This window comes from Oratosquilla oratoria, chromosome 12 (assembly GCF_046742065.1).
Source record: "Oratosquilla oratoria isolate Oo_2021 chromosome 12, ASM4674206v1, whole genome shotgun sequence".
NCBI classification, from domain to species: domain Eukaryota; kingdom Metazoa; phylum Arthropoda; class Malacostraca; order Stomatopoda; family Squillidae; genus Oratosquilla; species Oratosquilla oratoria.
In genome coordinates this window covers 53,303,692-53,318,217 of record NC_134788.1, presented here as the reverse complement: position 1 = coordinate 53,318,217, position 14,526 = coordinate 53,303,692, and the positions used below count along the sequence as shown (strand labels likewise).

The following is a 14,526-nucleotide window of genomic DNA, read 5'->3' as shown; positions in this document are numbered from 1 at the left end:
ACCTGTATCCAAATGGAATCACAATAGGAAAAAAATAAAATATATAAACTTGTTTTACTTGTACAAATTGGTGCTGTGGTACAAAAATATGTTTCATAAAGTCCTTCTGACACAAAATCAATTTAAAAAAAAGTTGCCAAATGTCAATTTATGTGGACACCACAGCCCACGAAAATACAACTACGCATTACAGGATTCCAAGCGGCACACGTCTAGTAATCCAGGGTTCTCACTGGCCTGGGCAGGGCTCGATCTGTTTACCTCATGAATATGAGTCTAGCGTGCTACGACTGTACTAGCCAGGAGGCTACACGGCTAAAACTCCTGGTGGACCCCATCCCGAAGACTTCTCAGTTTTAACGAGAATGAGGGTAGGGAAGGACACCTACTAACCATCTACAGAATTACGAAAGGAAAAGAATGCTGCCTTGATAGAGAGGACTTATTAAAAGTGGGACAGAGGACATGCAATGAAACTCAAAAAGGATAACTACAGAAGAGAGTTGAAAAAGAACAGCTTCCCACACAGAGTACAGGAGTCCCTCAAATAACACGGGGGTTAGGTTCCTGAAATTACCGTGTATGACCAAATCCGCGTATGCTGACTTTCCATATTAAATACCGAGAACCGTATGTATGAGTGTGTGTGTGTGTGTGTGCGCGCGTGTATGTGGTGTATGTATGTGGCGTATGTATGTGTTTGTGCGTATATACATGTGTGTGTATGTGGCGTATATGCATATGTGTATGTGGCGTATATACATATGTGTGTGTATGTGGCATATACACGTGTGTGTGTGTATGTGGCATATACACGTGTGTGTGTGTGTGTATGTGGCATATGTATATGTGTGTGTATGTGGCATATGTATATGTGTGTGTATGTGGCATATGTATATGTGTGTGTATGTGGCATATGTATATGTGTGTGTATGTGGCGTATGTATGTGTGTGCGTGCGTGCGTGTATGTGTCTGTGTTCACATGTACAAGTAAGCATGTACGTGCATGTGTCTGTTTTCGTATTTGTGTGTACACGCACGCGCATTCACAACATACACTGGTTGTCTAACACGTGTCTACATGTGCGTGTATACACGTGTGTAAGCATGTATATGTCTGTTTTTGATCTCCCAAACCACCACTGCCAGTAACAACAAGAACCTCTACAAGAACACTACATAGCAGAACACCCACACACACCAAGAAACATTAAAACAACACCCAAAGACCTTTATCACGCACAGATACTCTCTTCTCTTCCTCCACAACCACCAAATACCAGCCTCCGGAAACATATTCATAATCATATCACTCACCGCTCCATTAACACACTGAAAGACAACACACTGCTGCATGCCAGACCCCCTGATATCCACCCTTCTGAATCCTCTCTCCCACGAAAGGACAGAGTCCACTTGGCCAGACTGCGGTGCGGTCACCACCCAGCACTTCTAAGCTACCAGAAGAGGCTGGATGACCGCATTGTGAACAGCTGCCCAGGATGTAACACTTCACCCCATACCATACAACACATAATGGAAGACTGCATTATACACAATCATGCACGCAAACAACACAACATACGCTCTATGAAGGATTTGTGGGAAAACCCAGTTTCGGCTATGGCATTCCTTGGGGAGACGGGACTGCTCGGACAGACAGTCTAGGGAACGACAACAACAACAACAACAACAAGAACCTCATAAGAGAAATGAAGACACGACAAGCGCAGTCATTATCAGACTTATTAGTTGTGTTCCAAACGAAAGAAACATTACACTTCAACAGGTTAGGGCGGTAAAATTTCACGATAGCACGGCGTAGGTGGTGGAAGCGACAAGCTAAAGCTTGTTGGCTACCCCCCTACTCCCCCTCTCCTCCCCTCCCTCCCTCCTGCATCAGTACCCGTAGGTTGACACGTAACCGCAGGCAGCCACCCACGGCTATCCCCTCGCCCCACACCCTTGTTTGAGCAGTTCCCAGTGTACATAATGACCGCGTTATATGAGGATCGACTGTATATGGTAAAATAGAAAGCAGTCACCACAAATGTTTGCGATGTTGCCGCGTGTGTGCGTATGCGTGCCCGACTCGGCGCGAATTTTAAAACGGTTCTCTACATTTGAGATGGTTTTGAAATAAAATCCGTGTATGATTGAATCCGTGTTATTCGAATCCGCGTTATTTGAGGGACTCCTGTAATAGATATATGGAACAAATTGGATGAAGAAATAGTGTGTGCAAACACAACACAAGAATTTAAGAACAAACTTGATCTTGCGAGATACAATAACGGGTCACCACGAGCATAGCTCCCCTTCCCGTATAATACAACTAGGTAAATACACGTGGGTGACTGTCCTGATGCCTGTGTGACAGCACGGTTTGTCAGCTCTGTATCAGGAGCTATTCGGTGACGACAACCTTCCCCAATCTTCATTCCCACCATATCTTGTTTCGTCACTTCTTCAGGTCTTCTGCATGAGAGACGAGGAACAGTGGATTAATTATTTTTCGTTTGTTAATTGTAAGCCTCAACTTACGATGGGTGGGAGTGGGTGTGCGTCTTTTGACTTGAGTATCTCTCGGGTACGGAGAAGGTTGGTTGTCGATTAAATGAATTGGCCTTGCTGTGGATGTGCTGTGTCTTGCCACATTGCTTCTGACCCAGAGCAGTGGGCGAGATGCGGGGATGACCTGTCATCCAGGAGGAGCCAAGATAAGAGGGGAGGGGGAGGGGAGTGGAGTATGTCGGGATGGAATGAGTAGGAGTGGTTTTTATGCCTTTGTATTTTGGCTACCCCCCTAGTAAGGGGGAAAAAGCCTTTGGTATCTCTCCAAGTGTGTGGCTTTTTGACTATGTTTCTCTTAAGAGGAGCCAAGAAAAGAGGGAAGGAAGAAAGAGGGTGAATGGATGGGAGTGGATTTATGCCCTCTGGCTACCCCCCCCCCCTGTTAAGGGGGAAAGACCCCTTCTATTTACCTAGTTGTATCATATGGGAAAGGGAACTATGCTCATGGTGTCCTGTCTGTATCTCGCCATATCAAATTTGCTTTTAAATTCTTGTATTGGTTTTACACACACTATTGTTTCGTTTAATATGTTCCATACATCCACCACTCTGGGGAAAGCGTTTTTTTTTTTTTTTTTTTTTCCAGGTCTCTTCTATAAGTGTCCTTTTTGAGTTTCTTTCCATGTCCCCTTGTGTTTCACTTTCTTATCTCAATTTAGTAAATCTTCTCTATCATGGACTTCCACATCTCTCATAATTCTGTAGATGCTCAACAAGTCACCTCTTTCTCCTCTTTGTTCTAGGGTCGGTAGTTCTAGTTTTGACAATCTTGGTGTATGTATGTACAGGTAAACGTCGACTTACGATGGCCGCGACTTACGATTGTTCGACTTTACGATGACGACGACGACGATATGATAATTTAACCCCTTCCATACGGTGCCGCACACGTAGGCGTCATGAGGAGCAAGTGGATTCGCGACGCTGCCATATCGGCGTCTTGATTATTTATTGTAGTCGCCCCTGTGTTTTTATATTCTCTCAAATGTGCCCTGAATCCCATTCTCTGTGGTTTTCAAAATTCGCGGGTGAAAGAGAGAACGATCGATATAAGCGGTGACTATATTTTATGATGCGAGTATTATTACGTCACGTCGTACGGCTGGCATTGGCTGCTGCCCGCGAGATTTAAGTTCCGTACTGAAAATACATATTATAGTGTTTGAATATGGTAAAAAGGATAAAAATAATTAAATAAACTACTGTACATGTTTAATAGGCTATATTCAGTATCTGGTGGTTAATATACAGGTAGGCTAGGTACAGTGACCACGGAACAGAGTGATACACAAATTGGGGATCGACTTACGATGAAATCGTCTTACGATGGCTCTATTGAAACCTAATGCCATCGTAAGTTGACGTTTACCTGTATGTACCTCTGTTATCAGGGGGGCCCATGGCATATAGATGGAATTGTAAACCTTTAGTATAATGCCTCTGTCTTTTTTTAACCCTGCCCTTTATGAATATTTATACGCATATTTTTTCCAGCGTACGAACAGGCCAGACGCGTAACACGGAAGCTGCACGGATCTCCATGCCAGGACAGATCAAGAAGTAGGTGCACAGGAACACCCGTAATTGTTTGATCGCTGGACTCTGTTTTTTGTTATAGCTGTGTGGATGTATTTACTTGAGTGTATTAACATATTTTTATTATAGCTGTGTGGATGTATTTACTTGAATATATTAACATACCAAAGCCAAGGAGGGAGGAGGGAGGGGTGGTGGGTGGGAGTGTAATTATGCCTTGGGAAGGGGGAAAGAGCCTTTGGTATACGTATGTTTCTTCACATCTTCTCCTATTCTGCATGAGGAGATGGAGAGGGGGGGGGGGTCGTCGATTTAATGAAGCAGCCTTGCTGTGGATGTGCTGTGTCTTATGACACTGCTTCTGACCCAGGGCAGTGGGCAAGATGCAGGGATGACCCATCATCCAGGAGGTGCCAAGATAAGAGGGAGGGAAGAGGGTGGAGGGGAGTGGAGTGTGATAGGGATGGAATGGGTGGGAGTGGTTTTTATGCATTTGTTTTTTGGCTACCCCCCTTGTAAGGGGGAAAGAGCCTTTGGTATGTGTGTGTATGTATGACTTTGGCTACCTCCCTTATAAAGGAGAAAAAAGCCTTTGGTATACGTATTTATGTATTAGTGGCCTTGCTGTGGATGTGCTGTGTCTTGAGACACTGCTTCTGACCCAGGGCAGTGGACAAGGTGCAGGGATGACCCGTCATCCAGGAGGTGCCAAGATAAGAGGGTGGAGGGGAGTGGAGTGTGATAGGGATGGAATGGGTGGGAGTGGATTTTATACCTTTGTCTTTTAGCTGCCTCCCTTGTAAGAGGAAAGAAAGCCTTTGGTATATGTACGTTCATTTATGTAATTAGAAATGTGGGAATGGACAGGAAATTGACAGGTATAGGGTAGACAAAAGATTATTAGGATGGTTTGGGCACATAGAAAGAATGAGTGAATAAAAAGATTAGGGAAAGAGGTGTGGAAAGCAGAGGTGGAGGGAGTGAACTTGAAGGGATGACTGAAGATGAGATGGATGAATGGGATGAAAGGGGCTTTGAGCAAGAGAGAAATGTCTGTTGAGCAAGGAAGGGAGAAGGCAGGAGATATGGATGAGTGGAGAATGGTTGTGTATGGATGATTTTTTGCACAGCCAGAAGGGATTTTCTCGCTGTCTTCTCCATTTTCGGGATGAGAGGACAAAGAGGGAGTCGCCGTATATGTGAAATGGCCCTGCTGTGGATGTGCTCTGTCTTGCTGCATTGCTTCTGACCCAGGCCACGGGTAGGATACAGGGATGACCTCTCATCCACGAGGAGCTAAAATGAGAGGGAGGAAAGTGTGGTGGATGGGAGTGGGTGCTTGTCTTTGACTTGGCTACCTCCCTTATAAAGGGAAAAATTAAAAACCTTGATATATTTATAGAATTAAAATGCACCTCACTTGAAATGAAAGGTGCTAAGATAAGAGGGAGGGTGGAAGGGTGTGAAGTGTATTCAGGGATGGAATGGATGGGAATGATTTTATGCCTTTTCCTTTTTGGCTACCTCCCTTGTAAGGGAGAAAAGCCTTGATATATGTATGTATGTACTTGAAATGAGAACCAGATATAAAGCTGTAGAATAATGTTTATATATATATATTTTTTTCCCTCCAATATTTCACAAATGACACGTGAATATATATTTTGCAGAAAAAAACACTGGTAAATAAGAAACGTAGTCTGAACGTTTTCGTCTATTTAAGACATCATCAAGGGAATACATAGTAGTATATCATTATTGATACTTATACTGTTTTGGTACCTTTTAGCAATATTTTGTTGTTCCTGATGCATAATGCAATGTTCCTTATTGTGATGGTGCTCAAATTTTGGTCTCAATATCCTATGCATTACAAACATTTTAGTAGTATCGGCAAATCTATAATAATGTTTGTGTGTCATATGTGTACTGATTGGTATTACTCATGACTGTCTGTGGTCCCCTTAACCCCTACGTATGTTGTCTGTGTAACTTAGTGTAGAAAATCAGTCTAATGAGGACCACAATGGAAATAAGCTTACATGCTTTTTTGTGTTATCCTCGACATTTGTAATTGTTATTTCGAACTGTGTTCTTGTCATTACCTGCACTTCATGTATATTGATTCTTTGCCAAATAAACTTATTATTATTATTATAGCCGCGAGAAATGCTCATGCTGCTGTATTTGTTTCTCGTTCAGCTTGACGACGGGACACTGTGCGACCAGAGACGCAGAGGAACTTGCGCAGTCACACAGTCAGTCCAGCCAAGGAGAACCTCCAGCGGAGGAGGCCGTAGTGAGCGCAGCTCCTCGGTCAGATGCCATACTCGAAGAGGAGGCGGAGGAAGAAGAGGAAACGAACAAATCGCAAACGCAAGCGCCTTCAAGTTCTTCCCAAGAAACGCAATTTGCAAAACCAAACACGGTAAGACCTTTATGGGAAAGTGGAGAATGCAGAGGAAGAAATGTTTGGCATGTATTTACCCAGTTGTATCTACCTAATTGTAGTACAGGAATACCTCACTCTACGACCGAGTGCCATAAAGTAGGTAATCCAAATGTTGGGTGCATATATGTGAAACCCCCCATGAGGAGGCAAAATTGAGGGGGGGAGGGAGGGGGTTGACAGGGTCCATGAACACAACCCTCCCCCCAATTTACGTACACGTAAAACCTACATCAATATACAAATTTTTGCATTGCGACCAGTCAGCTGGGAACACAACTTGGTTGTATAGTGAGGTATTCCTGTATACAGGAAAGGAGCAATGCTTATTGGGTCCCATCTCCTATTCTCAAATTCTCAAGTTAATTTACGTCTTTGATTTCCAATTATCATATTTAGATTTGGACTCGTGTATTGTTTGAGCTTGGGCTATATCACCCTGTAAGCCAACGTTTCTCAACCAGGGTTCCACAAAAGGTCCCTAAGGGTTGTGTGAAAACAAGCGAGATAAGCTAATGCACTTTTGATTTTTTTTTTTAATTTCATATACGTAATATTAAACCCGCACGACATAATCATGGTTATTTTGATAATGTGATACAGACATCATTCTATCTAACCTATTACTATGATGAAAATAAAATGAGAAAGATTTTTTTTTTTTTTTTTTTTTTTTTTTTTTTTACGCAGGGGTTCCTTGAGACATGCAATTTATTTTAAAGGTTACGCAAGGGTAAAAAGGTTGGGAAACGCTGCTCTAAATTATCAATCAGTCGGTATGTTGTGCCCTGGATCTCTTGTAAGCTGCAGCCTCTGGGAAATGGGCCATGGTCGCAATTTCAGTCCATAAGTACTTGTCAAAGAGATTTTGTGTTGCTGTCAGGAGAGGTAAGTGTCAGTCAGTTCATTGCCCCTGGTGAGGCGGTTGGGAGACGCAGTAGTAGAACATGTACTGTCTTCTGTATTGTGGTTGCATCTCAGGTAGCAGATCAGTTTTTCCCGTAGAGAAGTCTGTGGGAAGATCCGAAGATTGCCGCAGGGCTGCACTTTTCCAGCGGTGACACCTGAAGCAACCTTATTATTATTGTTGGGTGAGGGAGTATGTGTGAAAAATAAATTGGTGCGGCCCAAAGGGAATTCTTCCCTGTCTTCTTTTCTACATGGGGAGGGAAGGGTTTACCGATTTAATGGAGTAGGCTCACTGTGGATGTGCTGTGTAGTGCGACACTGATTCTGACCCAAGGCAGTGGGCGAGATGCAGGGATGACCTGTCATCCAGGAGGAGCCAAGAGAAGAGGGAGTGTGGGGGTGGATGGGAGTGGAGTATGGAGGATAGAATGGGAGTGGATTTTTTTTTTTTTTTTTTTTTTGGGGTATGGAGGAAAAAGCCTTTGTTATATGTATGTATGTCATTATTGTTAATATTATTATTTATTTGAAGCAGCAGAGGTAGCTATCAGGCCCTGCTATGGAAACAGTCCTAATGCAGGGATTTCACAATTTATGTATGTTTAGAATGTGTGATTTTGGAATAATACAAGGTAAAAATCCCAGTAATTTTTTCATATTACATAGATTATTTAGAATAACACGATGTAGTAAAAAATCAAGTAAGCAATAGTAAAACTTAACCGTTCATTTTATGCGATTTTTACATTACACGATCCCTTCAGGAACGTATTGCTTGCATAAATTAAGAAATCCCTGTATGTTGCCTTCAATCCGAGCAGTGTGACAGGGGACAGGGATGGCCCCTCATCCATAAAGTGCCGAAATGCGAAGGCTGTTGAATAGGTTTTAATGCATATGAAGTAAGTGTGCGTTTTGCCTCATTTACTTTCCTCACAAGAGGGGAAGGTTTTTTGGTGTATATATGTATATATGTATATGCATATATATATGCATATATATATGTATATATATATGTATATATATATATGTGTGTATATATATATATATATATGTACAGGTTGTCGTCGACTTACGACCGAGTTCGGTTCCGACAGACAGGTCGTAAGTCGATCTGGACGCAAGTCGGACTTTATATATATACAGTATATATTACCCTTTATATATTATTTTTGTTACTGTATATATATATATATATATATATTGTATATTATATTTTGCATACTGATATAATCTTAGCATCTTTGAACTATGTTTTATAGTATTTTTAACCTTTTTATAATTCTATCTGATTTTCTTTGGGAAACGTAGTTTAGGCCTACGCATACTGAATAAAATCCTACCATCTTTGACCTATTATATTAGATACTGTATTTTTTAACATTTTTATTATCTTACCACCAGACTTTAAGGAAACATATGCATACTGAATAAAATCGTTTTATCTTTGAGCTACGTTCTTTAATATAAAAATATTCATTAACTTTTTTATAATTTTCGTTAGGAAACGTAGCCTAGGCCTACGCATACTGAATAAAGTCCTGTCATCTTTGACCTACATATACTTTTTTGTTTGTTAAATTAAAATCATTGCAAGGCACAATTAGGAAAATTTCTATTTCAAAACATTCTTTTCGTTTACGTACTATACCAAAAATATTGTTATCGACAATAGACTAGGCATAAACAAAGTTTACTCTTACATTTTATAATCGCAAAACATATAAATACAAAATGCTGTACCGAACATATTGTTATCGACAACAGACTAAGCATAAAAAAGTTTTACTGTTACATTTTATTAATTGCAAAACATATAGAAATACAAAATGTAAGGTAAAATTTGATTTCAAAACACATTCTTTTCGTTTACGTACTGTACCGAACATATTGTTATCGACAACAAACTAGCCTAGGCATAAAAAAAAAGTTTTGCTGTTACATTTTATTAATTGCAAAATATATGAAAATACAAAATGCAATGCAAAATTAGGAAACATTTTACTTCAAACAAACAAAATGAAAGAATATTTAGCTGGCTGAGATGCTGACGCTGCCGGCAGCCTGCCAATACTATCGTACTTGCGTCTTGCGGCGTGCAAAGTAATTGTACTGCACTGCCAGGCATAACATTACAATTCTATTACTCTATTAAATGTTAAATATTATTGTACTATCTCGTGGTCGTAAAGTCGATCAGTTGTAAGTCGCATAGGTCGTAAGTCGATGACTACCTGTATATATATATATATATATATATATATATGTATATATATATGTATATACAGGTAGTCGTCGACTTTCGACATATGCGACTTACGACTGATCGACTTTATGACCACGAAATAGTGCAATAATATTTAACATTTGATAGAGTAATAGAATTGCAATGTTATGTCTGGCAGCGTAGACACAATTACTCCGCACGCCGCGAGACGCTAGTGCGATAGTTTCGGCAGGCTGCCGAAAGCGTCAGCATCCCAGCCAGCTAAATATTCTTTCAATTTTTTGTTTGAAGTAAAATGTTTCCTAATTTTGCATTGCATTTTGTATTTTTGTATTTCTATTTGTTTTGCAATTAATAAGATGTAACAATATTTTTTTATGCCTAGGCAAGTTTGTCGATAACAGTATGTTCGGTACAGTACGTAAACGGAAAGAATGTGTTTTGAAATAAAAAAAAAATCCTAATTTTGCCTTGCATTTTGTATTTTTATATGTTTTGCAATTAATAAGATGTATCAGTAAAACTTTTTTTATGCCTAGTCTGTTGTCAATAACAATATGTTCAGTACAGTATTTTGTATTTTTATGTTTTGCGATTAATAAAATGTAACAGTAAACTTTGTTTATGCCTAGTCTGTTGTCGATAACAATATTTTCGGTACAGTACGTAAACGAAAAGAATGTGTTTTGAAATAAAAAAAATCCTAATTTTGCCTTGTAATGATTTTAATGTAACCAACAAAAACGTATTTGTAGGTCAGAGATGACAGGACTTTATTCAGTATGCGTATGCCTAGGCTACGTTTCCTAACGAAAATTATAAAAAAAGTTAATGAATATTTAACAACATAGCTCAAAGATAAGATTTTATTCAGTATGCATACGTTTCTTAAAGAAAGTCTGATGGTAAAATAATAAAAAGGTTAGAAATTACTCGTACAGTATTAGATATCATAGGTTAAAGATGATAGGATTTTATTCAGTATGCTTAGGCCTAGGCTACGTTTCCCAAAGAAAATCAGATAAAATTATAAAAAGGTTAAGAAATACTATACAACATAGTTCTAAGATGCTAAGATTATTTCAGTATGCTAAATATAATATGCAATATATATATACAGTAACAAAAAATATTTAAAGGGTAATATATGCTGTATATATATATAAAGACCGACTTGCGTCCAGATCGACTTACGACCTGTCTGTCGGAACCGAACTCGGTCGTAAGTCGACGTGTGTGTGTGTGTGTGTATAAAACTTAAACCCACTCTCGGAGAAAGATAAGCTGAGATACAGAGTAAAACCGTATATTTCGACCACTGACTGTGGTCCTCTTCAGCAGTTACAATTATAGGGTACATAGACAAGAGGTTATTATGTACCCTATAATTGTAACTGCTGAAGAGGACCACAGTCAGTGGTCGAAATATACGGTTTTACTCTGTATCTCAGCTTATCTTTCTCTGAGAGTGGGTTTAAGTTTTATTTTATTCGTGTGTTACGACACCTACGTTACTTGGTGTGTGTATATATATATATATATATGTGTGTATATTATATATATATATATGTATATATATATATATATATATATATGTTTAAGATTATTTCAGACAAATGAGAGACAATGTGGGTGGGGAAGGGCAAACGAAGATGTGTTAGGAATAGATTTTATTGCCCTAATGTTGCGACCAACTTTTTCTTCTTCAGAGTACTCTATTCCTAACACATCTTCGTTTGCCCTTCCCCACCCACATTCTCTCTCATATATATATATATGTATATATGTGTATATATATATATATATATGTGTATATATAATGCATATATATGTGTATATATATATGCATATATATATATATACATATATATGTATGTATATATATATGATATTATATATATGTATATATGTGTATATATATACATATATATATATATATATGTTATATATATGTATATATGTACATATGTATATATATATATATATATAAGTATATATATATATATATATATACACATGTTAGACAGCATGGAAGATATTAATTTGAATGTAGTGAATATCATTAAGGAATCAGCAGAGAAAATAAGAAGTACAAAAAACATTAGAAAAAAGAAATACTCCAAAGTTACAAATGACCTGATTAAAAGATTCATTTAGTAATTGGCGTATCTATTCATTTACCTAAAGGCTACGGGTCTTCTGCAAGAGAGACCAGGGCCGGGCCCTTTTTTTTTTTGTTTTTTTTTTTTTTTTTTTTTTTTTTTTTTTTTCTTTTTTTTTTTTTTTTTTTTTTCTGGGTGGGAATGATTTTATGCCTTTTCCTTCTTGCCTACCTTCCTTGTAAGGGGGAAAAAAGCCTTGGTATATATATATATATGTATTTTTTTTTTTTGGGGGGGGGGCACTTTTGATGAAAAGAAGGTAAAGCAAATTCCCCCTGATGTACTTTCAGTGCATGATTTATTTATCATGAGTTGTGTGTATGAATGATGTGTGTAATAAACGTTGTTTTGTGGATGAATGTTACATGTGAATCGTGCTGGTGACCATCAGATGTGGAAAGTGGTGGTGGTAGTGGTGGTGTGTGTGTGTGGGGGGGGGGCACTTACCCATGTCGGGGCCCGGGTCCAGGGGCAACCAATTGATCGATGGATCGTCTTTATCTTGACCAGACTATGTTTAGCCAAATGACACGTCTGTCGTGTTTAGTCGCACAAGGACGGATTGAAACCCTCAGGACATAACCAGCTGAGTAACTTGCACTCTTTCCAAACAGGTAGCGAGCCCCAAGTATGGTTGGAGAATCGACTTGTCATCCACGGAGAAGTATTGGTCGGGATGGTTCCAGGGCTTGTCCACAAAGTTCCTCGCTTCGTACCCTTCCAAAATGCTACTGCTGGCCGGGATCGATCGTCTAGACAGGGATCTTACAGTTGGCCAGATGCAAGGTGCGTACCAAGGGAGTTGCGTTCGCACGAATGAAGTTGTTGTCATTGTTGTTGTTGTCAGTATTATTCTCGTCATAATCTATTTTTTGTCTCTTCCCCTTTTCACTTCCTTTCCTTCTCTCCCTTCCTCATATGTGTTGTTATTTCTTACTTATTATTTATTTTATAGAAAATGAGAGTGATGAGTGAGGAGAATGGAGGAGAAATAAGGAAGGATGAGGTGAAGGCAGTTGTAAAGTTGATGAAAGCAGGTAAGGCACCTGGTCTGGATGGATGTCATGCAGAATGTCTGAAAAAGGGAGGTTCAGTGATGGTGGACTGGTTGGCGAGATTATTTAATGTTTGCTGGAGAGAGGGTAGAGTACCGGAGGACTGGAGTAGTGCCTGTATAGTTCCTCTTTACAAGGGAAAAGGGGACAAGTGTGAATGTAGTAATTTCAGAGGGATTAGCCTGTTGAGTGTAGTAGGGAAGGCTTATGGGAGAATCTTAATTGAGAGGATTAGGAGAGGAACAGAAGGAGTAATTGGTGAGGAACAGTGTGGTTTTAGGACGGGTAGAGGTTGTGTAGATCAGATCTTTGTGGTAAGACAGATATGTGAGAAAGCTATAGGAAAGGGGAAGGATGTTTTTTTGGCTTTTATGGATCTGGAAAAGGCTTATGACAGGGTAGACAGAAAGGCACTGTGGGAGGTTATGCAGATTTATGGGATAGGAGGAAAGCTTTTGGGAGCTGTCAAGAGTTTTTATGTGAGTAGTAGAGCATGTGTTAGGATTGGAAATGGAGAGAGTGAGTGGTTTGAAGTAAAGGTGGGACTTCGTCAAGGATGCGTTATGTCGCCCTGGCTGTTCAACTTATACATGGATGGGGTGGTGCGAGAGGTGAATGCTAGGGTAGTGAGTCAGGGATTGGAGATGGTTAAAGAAAATGGAGAAAAGTGGGAGGTGAGCCAGCTGTTGTTTGCGGACGACACTGCGCTTGTGGCAGGGTCAGAGGAGGGATTGAGGAAGCTGGTGGCAGAGTTTGGGAGAGTATGTGATAGAAGAAAGCTAAAGATAAATGTGGGTAAAAGTAAGGTGATGAGATGTACAAGGGGTGAAAGTGGCAGTAGACTGGAAGTGAACATTAAGGGAGAGCGACTGGAGGAAGTGGATAGTTTTAGATACTTGGGTGCAAGTGTAGCAGGAAAAGGTGGAGTGAAGGTGGAGGTAGAATGTAGATTGAGAGAAGCGAGTAAATGCCTTGGTGGTTTAAAGAGTGTAATGAGAAATAGACATTTGGGAATGGATACGAAGAGGAGACTGTATGAAGGAGTGATTGTGCCAACAGCACTGTATGGGGCAGAAACGTGGAACATAAGAGAAGAAGAGAGAAGGAGTTTGAATGTGTTTGAGATGAGGTGTCTGAGAAGTATGGCGGGGGTTACTAGGCTAGATAGAGTGAGAAATGAGGAGGTGAGGAGGAGAACAGGGGTGAAAAAGGATTTGGGAGAGAGGGTTGATGAAAGAATATTAGGATGGTTTGGACACATGGAAAGAATGAGTGAAGAAAGACTAGTAAAAGAGGTATGGAAGGCAGATGTGGAGGGAGTGAACATGAGGGGACGTCCTAGGATGAGGTGGATGGATGGGGTGAAGGGGGCTTTGGGGAAGAGGGGAATGTCTGTTGAGGAAGGAAGGGAGAGGACGGAAGACAGAGGTGAGTGGAGAATGGTTGTATATGGATGATGTTGTGACTGCATGAGGAGGAATGGGCAGGGGGGTGGGGGGTGGGGTAGTATGTGTGAGTAAATTTTGACGCAGCCCGAAGGGATTTCTCCCCGTCCTCGCCTTATATGCAAAGGGGGACGGAGAGGGGGGGTCGCCGATTAAATGAAGCGACAC

At 40.1% G+C, this 14,526-nt stretch overlaps 1 protein-coding gene across 2 annotated transcripts in view; it reads left to right on the top strand.

The window, feature by feature from the left end:
* LOC143031768 (protein phosphatase methylesterase 1) overlaps positions 1-14,526 on the top strand; it is a 54,328-nt gene that overhangs the window by 20,213 nt on the left and 19,589 nt on the right. For both annotated transcript variants that reach the window (XM_076196018.1, XM_076196019.1), the window contains exons 6-8: positions 4,070-4,135; positions 6,314-6,539; positions 12,473-12,644. In XM_076196018.1, the coding sequence (XP_076052133.1) occupies positions 4,070-4,135; positions 6,314-6,539; positions 12,473-12,644 (464 nt within the window). The remainder of the gene's footprint in view (positions 1-4,069; positions 4,136-6,313; positions 6,540-12,472; positions 12,645-14,526) is intronic.